The 12,077-nt window shown below is 46.2% G+C and overlaps 1 protein-coding gene across 1 annotated transcript in view; it reads right to left on the bottom strand.

Annotated features, from left to right (window-relative positions):
* Positions 1-11,234, bottom strand: part of efnb3b (ephrin-B3b) — a 90,056-nt gene extending 78,822 nt beyond the window's left edge. Inside the window, exon 1 of the mRNA XM_026161642.2 lies at positions 9,947-11,234. Coding sequence (XP_026017427.1) covers positions 9,947-10,095 — 149 coding nt within the window. The 5' untranslated portion in view covers positions 10,096-11,234. The remainder of the gene's footprint in view (positions 1-9,946) is intronic.
* Positions 11,235-12,077: the final 843 nt, after the last annotated feature.

Raw genomic sequence — 12,077 nt, 5'->3', positions numbered from 1 at the left:
TTTGCAAATTAAAACTAGAACATATAAGCAATTATATGAAACCCCATACACTTTGGGATTTTGCTGCTACAGCTTTTCTAGATCTGGTATAACCAGTTATGACTGCAACTAATTGTTCCAGTCTTCAGAATCACACAAACAGGATCCGTGGTGTGAATTACTGAGCTTTTGGAGGATTTAGCAGGAAGTCGACACAGACTTGCTTTGCTTTAATATCCCTTTGCGAACCTCTCCGACTACGCAGGGGAAAGGATTATGAGACAAACGCAGAGGCCGCTGGGACTCTGCCCTGCAACATCCAAGTACGTGGCCTGTGATATGTTATGGGGAGCGCGGTTGTTTTAGTTAAATAAAACAAAATTAGCTGGGACAAAAACACTTAGCTAAACATAGCTAATAGCTAAAAAAAAAAATAGCTAGCAAATGAACTCAACATTGTGCACATGTGCGGGAACTGCCTTCAGTTTTCCTCTTTGACCATTTGGTCTAATGTGTCAACACTGCAACCCAAAGGAGATTTAGCATGTCTGTTTTCTGTTAAGACTGGGACGTCTGCACAACTGTGTCAACTGACTTAACAAAGGAGTCTGTTTGCGTTTGTATTAACTATTTATAACCTTTTAAATTTTTGCCCCTGACAAACAAAATCATGTTGTTTTAAAACTAAAAGTAAAGTAACATCTCAACTAAAACATTTTTAGATAAAAAGTGTGTAAACCCCTCTCTGGAAACACATTGAAGTTAGTTAAATGAGTTCATTTAAAACTAATGAAAAGACAAAACAAAGCTATGACAACTTTGTTGCATCGGCTCAATGCTGAGTGGCTCGAGCGGGGAAAAAAAATAATGAGCATCAGAGTTCGCCACAGAAAGCGCAAAAGATCAGCAAAGACCAAAGAAGCACAGATGAGAAGCGCAGACAAAGGTTGCAGTGGACAGTTTTATTTGTCAAACACTCTGCTTCGCTCTGCTGCAAAGAAGCTTTTGTACCTCTGACTCCTTGCCTTTCCCATGGCAGGAGGATAACTAAAGAAAAGCAACGCAAACAAACAGAGTAGCTCACGTTACCGGTTAATCCACATATTTTTGACGCTGCCCCCAAGTGGCAGCAGACAGCTACACATGTGCAGAATGAAGAAAGCAGCAGCATGTTTTAAGAGGTTTCCAATTATGATTCTGTACACATAGTTTTTATGTCTGATGACCACTGAAGTTACAGCTCAGCCTCTCTTTATATATTTATATGAAGTAACAGCCCAAAGGACGGGGTCGGCGTGATGGCCCCTGAGACCTGAGACGTGCCTATATCGACTTCCATCTCAGCATGTGATTTCTATAAACTGAGATACACTGATAGCGTTCAGTGGCTGCTAAGCTTCCCTCACGTGAGGCCCGTGTGCATCTGAAAGCAGAGGAGTTCAACCTAATCTTACATTTCCATCATAACGATGCATTTTTAATGTCAGTCCCACTTAAATTAAATGTTCTACAGAACCCAGGAAATGGAGCGTGATTTTTCCCCCTCGCGCTGCTCGCCAAGGTCAGTTTCCCCGTAGACTATAGCAACAATGGGCTAATGCCAAAGCCAGATGGACTACGCTTACTGTACGGTCTTTTAACTCCTAATTAGAAGTATGCATATGTGCGCACACACGCACAAGCATCCGAGGAGGAAGAAAGCGTGAAGGCTGGAAAAATCATCAAGGTGGTGGGAGTCAGCCGTGGAGAATATTGCAAAAGATCTGAGGTAGGAGAAGCAGGACTGTGCATATGTGGAGTAATAAATGTGGCCGTTTATTACTGGGCCGGGTTTCAAGATGACTGGCTGTTATTGCAGAGGGCCATACCAGCACGCAGGGTTCCCCCACCAAAGCCTCTTAGCATGAAGATCATCTCTGACCTATTGTGAGTGAAGAGGGTAAAGATTATCTTAAAGCTAAGATGCTTTGGAGTAACAAGTCCCTACATCTCTCACACAAGAGACCAAACATCTCTCCACACCCGCTACATCGCCCTCCTCCCTACACACACACACACAAATAAAAGCCATGCATCATTTTGTAGCTCAGCACTGAATAGCTGTTCTGCTTTGTAACCGGGCTCCTTGCAGGCAGTGTGATTCATGTCTGCTTACTTTTGCGGCTGCGTGTGCTTTCTGCAAATCTCCGGATAACAGCTTCTTATGCCAAAAATATAAATGTAAAATGAGATATTTAAAGAAAACTCCACCTGTAGCCACTTCATCATTTACAACTGCAGCTACTGGCTGGCTGTATCGCATTTCTGGGTCCATTTCGCCGTTCGACTGTGTACTTTTTGTTATCCCCCGACATGATTTGGCGAGATTGCGTTCCACCTAAGCTATCCTGGAGTACAATGAAAATGAAAGGGTCCCGGTAAATGTCAGGTTTCCGAGTACAGTTCACTCAATCAAAGAATGGGAATGATTGCGGGGGATGAAATCCATCAAAGACGAGGCAGAGACATCATTTGACTGAAGCCTCAAAAGACCAGAATGCAAGTTGACTTTTGAATACGAAGCATGACTCTTACAATGGCTAAGAAAATCTTTGCCGTATTATTATCCCTGTTTTCGCCCACACACGGCACTGAAAGCAACGCATATGTGTAAAAATCAGAAAGCGCAGCACAAGTCGGCTAAAGAAGATGAGACAAAGCGGGTTCACCACTAAATGTAAATTACAGCGCTTTATCCTGGAGTAAAGTGAACTTCAAGTATTGATTGTACAGTGGAAAAGTAGCTTTATTTTAAAAGGAATTGATTTAGCTTTTGGCAAATTAACTCCATCAACACGTTGTTCTGCTACGAAGCATTTGGCATCATTTCTGCCTCCGTGAGCTTGCTTTATGTGAAGTTTAACCACTGCGTGTGTTTGCATCTTATCATATAAACTGTAGAAGTAAATACCAGGAGGGGAAACAGCTGCCAGTCTCTTAATCGCTCCGTGCTAAGTTGATCAAAGAGCTTATTCTGCTCAAAAAGTCAATGAATTCCTTTAAAGCTTACCAGGTTTCACGCTGGACTTCACAGGGATAAATATTATGGGACGTGTCAGTAATGAGAAATGAGGGCCTGGCTCGGTTGAAGTTGAGCAGGAAGCAGCTAGTCATTGTGGTGACCTACAGATCATCAGTCACTCTCACTAGCTGGGACATGTCACATCATCCAGTACCTCTGTCAGACCTGGTTGTGCTGCCAAATAATCCATCTCCCTCTTCACTGTCTTTCATGGCTGTTTTTGGGTTTTTTTTGTTTCCCTCTCCGAGCCTGTCAGCTCTCTGCTCTCGTCCTGTCTCCTCTATCTTTGCCTCATCTCACCCTGACAACACCCACTTCTTCTATTTTTGCCCTCCTGCTCATATCGGTCGAAGATGTTTGGCAAGACTTCAGCTGTGACAAGGCACAGCTGTCCGCTGACAAACCCCGCTCATTTGTCTCTCTTGTGTGCAGGCGCACACACGCGCGCTCTCTCTTAGCATTCAGTTACAAAACCATTTTGAGCCTGCGACCAATCAAAGCTCCACGCTGACGTCCACCGGGAGATGGCGAGGGGAGAGTGATGGAGTTGCGGTGTTGATGAAAGTGACAGGATGTAAAGCCCGAAACTGGAATGCATTCTGGCTGTTGAGAGAGCAAGATAAGGGAAAAGAAAACATTTGTCTTTTGTTTTGCATTTTACAAGCTCTGCGTAACTGTATAGGTCTATGCAAAAGAGGACTCCACCTCAACTGCCTGCGGGGAGAACAGTTGTAAAAGCACCAAACAGGTGTTGCAAAAAATGTTTTTCTACCAGTTAATTTTAGTGCTAACAATCTAGCCTTAAAACATGGAAATGAAGTCAGCCGCCGCGCTGAGAATAACTCAGTTTGGTGTCAACAGAAATCAAGACTTGAAACATGTTGTAAACAATGCTGTGGTATTTTGTGGGTGGCAGGTGGAGCTACATCAATTACCTGGATGGGCTACTCTTAACTGTTAAAAAGCAGAGACTAGCCAAAAATAGAAAGAGGAAGTACCGTCAGCTCCTGCAACGAAATGCTTGCTAGCTAGCTAGCTAGTTAACCAGCTAACAGAGTAGCATATCTTTTTCAGGTAAAACCACACACACGTGTAGCTAGTGTGACATAGCTGACACGTAATTTGAGACTACACTAGTATCTAGAAATTATTTTTTGAGGAAACAAAGATTTCAGCACCACCATAAACCACTTGATGGGAAGCGGATTTGCACATGCCATTTACAGAGCAGCCTAGAGCTCGGGGATCTCAACACACAGTTTAGTATTCAGGGCACAAACGCACACATGCCACCACATCCTCTCTGTCACAAGGCAGAATCCCGGCACACAAAATGACAAGAGTGTCAGCTGCCTCCCCGCCGCTATACTGTTTAGCTAGCTGTAGCTGCAACAACGTGAGCCCAACCCAAATGTTGTGAGGATGCAGCCGCAGAGCTAGAAGACTCTAAACTGAAGAGCAAAGGAGTTCGGAGGGAGGAGGAGTAAAGAGAAGAAGAGGGCTCGAGGAAGACTCAAGGGCAAATAAAAGGCAGGATAGAGGAGTTGCTCAACACAGTGACAGAGGTTGCCCTTATACTGCACACCCCTCTGGCGTATAAAATCCACACACACTTTGGTACTGGCTTCCCAATCCACCAGTCTGCTCCCTCTGTGTCACCCGGGGGAGGGAGAGGGGGATTGACCTGGCCCAGTCCAAATGCTGCCAGGAGGATTGGATGATCCTGCTTAGAAGGGTGTGCTGTGAAGCAAGCTAATGAGAAGGCCTGTGTGTGTCTGTGTGTGTGTGTTGGCGGGCCTCGCTCAGGGGTTCTGGGTTCAGCCACCCAGGGCACTCTGCCCGGTGATGTTGGGGACACATGTGACCCCGTCAGACCTCCGGCCTGGATTACTGTTACCACCACTATGCCTGTGAGCGTGTGTGTGTATGTCTGTGTGTTTTTGTGAATGCTTGCAGGGAAGAAAGTTGCTTGTTTTTTCATGTGTTCCAACATTTTTCAACCAGCCCAGCCAGCCGCACGCTTTTTATCTCCTTCATCCCAATCATCAGCACTTTTAACAATTACCAAAAATCCCAAAGTCACTTCGAAAAAGTCCAAGGGACCGGGGAAGTAAATTAGTTCTTTAGCTAACCCCAGCATATTTACAACAGCGCTTTATAGCTGTTATGATGTTGATGAATGTGCACTGCCCCTGCCAAATAAACTTATAATCGAGTGATAAAATAATGAATAAATTCCGAGTGGAACAACAGCCCGTGACACGTGCCAGTTTCCTCACCTCTACTGTGTGTGTGCGCACATCTGCCCTCCTGTCTAGTCTAGTGGTAAAGGTGTGTGTTTATTGCTCACTAGCACACGCTACAAAGGAGATAGATTAGGACCACACACTCTTTACACATGTGTCCAACAGTGATGGGGGGAGGAGGAGGTCGAGCCTCCCGAGGCTCATTTGTGTATAATATGTGTGTGTATGCAGACGCAATAGATACGTCTGTTTGCATGTCTGTGTTTTCATAGTCAAACCCCTTACCTGTGTGTCCATCTGCCCGAACAAAGGAAGAAGGAAAGAGGGAAAAGGAGAAAAGATTGCTGCCTCTGGTCGGATTGGCTGCCTCCTTTTTCTCCTTCCCCTGGCCTTTCCATTCTGCCACATCAGCTGAAAGCTCTTTTCACAGCTCCTGTTGCTCTCAGCTCGTAAACTTACACACACTCCTTTTTTTCACCGAGGGGGAAGAGTGACGGTAGGAAGAGAGAGAGAGAGAGCAAGGGAGCGAGGAAACAAGGCGGGGGGGGGGCTGCTGCCCCGTTGGTTTAACTCGAGCAATACGGTCCATATCATTTTGATCTCGCCTCCTCTCTCGGCCACATTCCTTTTTTTTCTGCACTTCTTCCTAAAAATAAGAAAAATAAAAAAACGCTATACCCAGTGGATATTGTCTAATCATTTCGCCCAAGGATACGTGTAGGCTTACCAGGCTCCTGCTTTCTTACCCACACAGCCCGGAAAAAGGCCTCCAAGCATGAATTATTCATGAAGTCAAAACCTACAGGATGGGTGTAAACGGGTGTGGGCTTTTAAATATACAAACAATCTGTAAACGGGTGCTGGAATGCTGCTCCCGTGATATGACCTACTAACACCTATTCCATAATAAGAATAACCTCCTCAACCAAAAACACATTTGTGGCGGTGTCTCCACCAGTCTCTCTCTCTCTGGCGGCTTTTTTTTTTTTTTTTGCAGTTGAAACACTTAGCCTAGTTAGCTAGTCTTTTATCCGGCGCCAATTAGCCAACGATTAATGAATTATTGAGAAACGGGAAGGGTGGCGGTGGTGGGGTGGAGGGGGATTAAATTTTAATGTGGATCTTAGGGGGAATAGTTGTATTACAAGTCACCGCAAGCAGCAAACCGGGAGACGCCCACCCTCAGCAGCCATTTACAATAATCTACAGCCGTTTACGAAAGTGGGTAAAGAGGAGAGGAAAAAAGGGAGAGAGTGCGAGTAAAGGAGGGGTGAATGAGCGCTTTTTTTGGCATTAAGAACAGACGCTGAAATCAGACTTGCAAAAAGGTTCCAGAAACTACAAAAGTCCATATGTCATGATCAGATGAGTGACCGAAGCCAGCATCCTCGTCTCTGTGTGCATGTGTGTGTGTTTGGGTCACCTGCCACCCTCCTGCCAGCCACGCCATCTTCACCCCTCCCCCCACCCGAACTCCCAAGCAGTAATGTAAGTTTCGATCTTTCATTAGGGTGGCCGTGTAAGGCCGATAATACGAGATGCTGAGATAAGGATAATATATGTCTGAGGAGGAGCTCTTCCCAAGGTGATCGTTCTGGTTCAGTTCCCTCTTCCTCAAGCAGAACCTGTATTGGCACTTGAGACTTAACTGGTATTGATTTACTTAGGGTTAGGGCCGTCTCCACCCCCCGCTCTGCTCTCCCCGCCGCTCGGTGTTTCTCTTTCACCTCCCAGCACCTGTCTCTGTTTATATTCCTCCAGGAAGGCTTCTTGTCAGGCTGTGGTAGCATCAACCCGTGGAGGGGTCTATAAAAAAAGGTGGATGTCCTGGTGCATTCTGATATTATATTTAAGGAATTAATCTGGCAGCTGAGCACCCACCCCCCTCCCATCCTCCCTCAAAAGCACCCACAGATGCCTGCTTTTCCTCCTCACCTCTGTCATCCCTCGCACATTTTTTGGGTGCGTCTGTGGCTGCTGTAGCGTCATAATTAGCGGCTGGATGTGACACATGTTTCCAATTTGCTACGTCTGGTCACTGCACCGAGGTGGTGGTGGTGGGGCGGGGGTGCAAGAGATAGAGACAGACGGAGAGTGACAGTAGGGAAAAGAGGGAGAGAATAATAGAGGGACAGAAGAGGGGGGGAATGAGAAGAGATGCTTTGATTGTAAAATTCCAGGCCAATATGGATGTTTAAAACAATCCACCATGTTTTTCCCCGTTAGTTTACCTCCTTGTTTATTCCAAGGGAAACAACAAAATTGCACAACTGCCCTGATTTAAAGCTTTCAGTTGGAACACTTAGCCAGCTCACAAATGATGTGGCACAGATGATAATTGCAAAAAAAACAAGGTGCCAATATCACAGTTTGCTAGGCTGGTATCAGTCCATACCTGCACTACTGATATTAGGCTGATATTAGAATTTATGCATCCCTGCAGAAAAAAAAGAGAAGCAGTGGATACTGAGGCGTGAGAAGGAGAGAATATAAGACAGAGGATGGAAGAAAAGATGGGAGGAGAGGTGGAGGGGAAGCTGCAAGTGGATGGTCCAAACTTCAAAGAGGCATACGCAGCAAAGGTCCAGAGGTTAACAATGTGACACCCCATTTACTACACAGACAAGATGTGAACCATACGTGTGCTCTGATTGCTACAGCTTCTGCTTACTTTTCACCTCATTTCTGAAACCACCTGTGTGTGTGTGTCTTACAGAAGCGTGTCCTTGGAAGAAGCAGACTATTTAGACAAGCAGCGGGCTCTTAACATATTTCAGCCCAGGGCCAAAACCTATTCTGCCCCGAGGCAGCTGATTCTAGAGTACTGCTCATGTCACGTAGAGAGCAAGGAGAAACAAGTACACGACAGCATGAAAAAGGGCCAAGAAAATAAACTGGAGGAATGACTAAGCTGATTAACTATGAATAGTAAGCTTCGTGAATAAGCTTCATAGCATAAAAAGAAAAGGGCTTTTTGTATTTTGGATGGATATATGAGCGAGCAAATCTGTGGAAATGACAGCAGAGTGTGGCGTCAAAGCCACCGCCCGTCTAATTGCGAGCCGGGCCCATTCACTGAGCCCTAACACCCACCTAACACTAAACTCCATTAGGAGACAATAGCGTGGAATCACCTGTAAGGCTTCAAAAGCCCAGGCTGTGAGCTTCTCTGTGGAAATTACCCTCCCGTGTCCAACTCTACTCCCTGTTGGGCGAATCCACCCACTGCTGACAAAAAGCCCTCATTAAGGGCTTCATGCCTGGCTCCACAGCAGGGGCCCACGCACAGTCACATCTGTGGAGAAGTGGAGAAACTGGGCAGGACGTAGCCTCCAGCGCACGGACGCATTAAAAACCTGTTAGTCTCTGAAAAAGCCCCTGGCATGGGTGTGAGTTAAAGCTGTCTCGGGGGGGGCCCGGTTGGCATAAGTGAGTCAATTTTCTCTTGTGTTTTTTTTTCTCCCTTCTATAAAGTGTACTTAGAAGAAACGGGAGCTATTCTGGAGCGGTGCTCCATGCTGATAGCCTGCACAGAAGTGTTTATCAAGCTGCAAAATATCATTGTTCCAATTTGCCAACAGAAATGTAGCTAGGATTTGCAGAAATGAATCTTTGTGTCACTGAAGGAAAAAAAAAAACTCCCCTCTTTTCCCTTCCATACAAGCCGCCTTGTTATTCTCCACCTCCCCTCTTCCACCACCACCTCCTCCTCCTCACAGCCAGCAGGTCCATTCAGACACAGGGAAATTGGCAGAGGTGTGAGAAAAGTGGTGTCAGTCATTAAGGCTGGACAGCAGAGAGGTGTTTAAAATGGCATTTCCTCAGCTAATGCCTGACACCTTCTCCGTGAGGAAAAGGAGGAGGAAAGAAAATGCAAATGAGCTCGGGCAAAGTGTGCAGACTGGGTGTTTGACAGGCCTGAGGTCCAAAAGGAGGAAGGGAGTGCTACCCTGGACTTTAATCAAGGTCATCCAGCAACAGCAATTAGAGCATCACACAAGTCTTTATCATCCTACACACACAGCTTCCATCTACGGCCTTAGAGCTCACGGGGACTTTTAGAGGCGCTGCAGCTGGACCAGGAACAATAATCAGTGTGACAAATGCAGAGCAGCAGCATTTATCAGATCACAGTTTAGACTGAGCAAACAATACTGAGAGTGAATACAACAATGACGGAATAGTCTTATTTTTTTCTTCTTTAGATACCGCAAAAAACTGTCCAAAAGGAACCCTGACTGAGAAAAATCAGCAGTGTCGGTAAGACGGGCAGTCTGCTGTAGGCCTGCACTCTGTTACGAATTTCTGACCTTATCCAACAGACGGTGATGAAGGTGCTTTTCTACAGACACTCCAACAAGCTGTCAGAATGGCAGCCTTCACAGAAAAAAAAAATCAATATTCCGAGTTAGGCCTGCACTTTGTGGTGAATTTCTGCCTTTATCCAACTTTATTTTCTTCTTTATCGCCTGTGTCATGTCGCATTACCGCTCAGCAGTGCACTCAGTTTCTTGCGTTCATAAAACGTTTCATGATTCTCCCGTCGCATGCAATGAAACCACAAAAAAATCAGTTTTCCCCAAGCATGCTTGGAGAACTTCAAGATCAACCCTACAATTAAGTCAGCCAGTGAAACTGTGAGGTCTGCGAGCGCTCTTACCTTTCGTTCAGGGAATTCCAGTAGATGGGCTCCAGGTTGCTGGCTGTCGTCCCCAGTAAATCCAGTAAGAATACCAGCAGGATCCCCAATCCATTCCCACTTCTTCGACACGCCATCTCAACCCTGACACCCAGCATATGCGGCCCCATTTAAAAGCAAGATCTTTTCTGCGGTTTCGATGCTGTTGCACACGAGGGGGGACTCTCTCAAAACAATAGATGCGCGGCTACAGCCGATCAGGCTATAGGTAGAAGACAGTCAAAGTGTGAAGCCAAAGCCCGCTCTGCACAACCTCATGGATCCGAAATGTGGCAGATTGTAAGCGATCACAGCACACGCACTGAAATGTGCGAGGGGGAAAAGAAACTTGTTCAATCCGCGCGTCTGGGTGTCCAAAAAACGATTTCTGCGCGTCCACAGTTGCACTAATTCTGTGCCAATCCCATGACTTTCCTCGTTAATCTGTCCTTCCCTTTTATTTCTCCAAAAACTGCGCTCCTCGGCTGAAAGGTAACTCCACGGAATCAAAAATATTTAAAAGAAAAAATGATTGCCACCCAGCCTCTAACTCTGTAGCCTTTCGGTGCGCCCTGATTGTCTTTTTTTCCGAACAATGTTCCCTTGTTCTCTGTGCCGACTCTGTGCGATTTCTCTCCCATTACCTTGTTTCCTCGCAAGAATATCTAGCTTCCAGCATATCAGAGAGGAACCGGGGAAAAGAAATACTGTCAGTGTGGCAGAAGGGCGCAATCAAAACCAGGTCAAAAGTGTGAGGGTGAAACGTTTAAAATGGAAAAGATGTTACTCGTGTCCACAGCTCCATCCTCATAAAGACGTGTTGATGCTCGGCGGGTTCAGTCAGTGCGCGTTACAATCCTTAGTGGCCTCTTTATGGAATCAAAAGCAAACACACACGGGTTGTAAATCCTTAATAGACACGCTGAAAAATAATAATCATAAAAAAGATCCGAAATCGACGATAAATCCAAGAATCAATTCAAAGAAACTGAGAGGAATAAATCAAAGCGCTAGAAAAGCATCTCCACTCTAATAATGTCCCACACAGGCCAACGTGAAAGTTTTGAAGTGATAGAAAGGAAAAAATAATATTAATAATAATAAGATGCGAGTTGTGAGCATCAGTCCCGGCTGGAAATTATCTGATGCGGCGCATCATTTGGAGAGCAGGACGCGTCGCTTCTCGGTCATGGAAAAGCGCTTCATTCGTTATCTCCTCCGTCTCTCTGCCTCAAAATCCCACTGCTTTGACTCGTCCTAACGCTCGCAGCACATTGACAGACCGACTGGCTTGTTTGAGAGGAGGAGGAGGAGGGAAAAAAGGGGCATGGATGAATGGAAAGGAGAAAAAAAAATCCCCATCCTCCGACTGGCAGGCAGGGCGCACTGACGGAGCGCAATTCTTCCAGGCTTTGTCGGCGGGGGCGGTATCGAGTCCCTTTCAGCACCTCCTCTTTCCTCCTCCTTTTAGAGTCTCGGCCCCCCTTCTCCCCTCTCCTAACTCGGACCTTTGGACTCCCTGGCACTCTATTCTGCCTCCTTTCAAACGCCGAACAAGAACCCCCTCCACCACCACTAGCTCTCTAAATGCTCACCAACGTGCGCCCCTGAAAGTGACGAAAGAGCAAGAGCGCCCTCAATGTATTGACTAAGCATCACATGTGGCACTGAGGCAGGATCGTATTGGAAAAACACAATCCAGATGCAGTTTTACAAGGATTTTTCATTCAAATGTCCCCGCAAAGCTACTTCCTACAGGAGTGATTACTCCAGACGCAAAGCGCCTCACAGAACAGCAGGAGCTCGCGCTATGAGGCCTCGTGGATACATAAAGCAAAGTTACAGCCCTGTTTCAGGGATGAAGTTGAAAACAGGAACTTGCACCGAAATGTCTCCTTAGAGAGAATTATGATATCTCGCATGATCACTGGGCCGGCCTCACCTCGCTACATCTGCGCAGTGTAAGGGAAAAGAATCCGCTCTCCTTGTGTGGGAGGACAGAGCAGAGTCTCAGCAGCTTCAAAGCGGGCAGCTGAGCTTGATGGGTTGCAGGACGATCCGGGTGGCAGGACCCGCTGAGGGCCACACACACACACACACACACACACACACC

The sequence above is a fragment of the Astatotilapia calliptera genome, chromosome 3, assembly GCF_964374335.1.
Source record: "Astatotilapia calliptera chromosome 3, fAstCal68.1, whole genome shotgun sequence".
In the NCBI taxonomy this organism is placed as follows: Eukaryota; Metazoa; Chordata; class Actinopteri; order Cichliformes; family Cichlidae; genus Astatotilapia; species Astatotilapia calliptera.
Note: the sequence above shows the minus strand (reverse complement) of the source record. Positions and strands in the feature narration are given on the sequence as shown.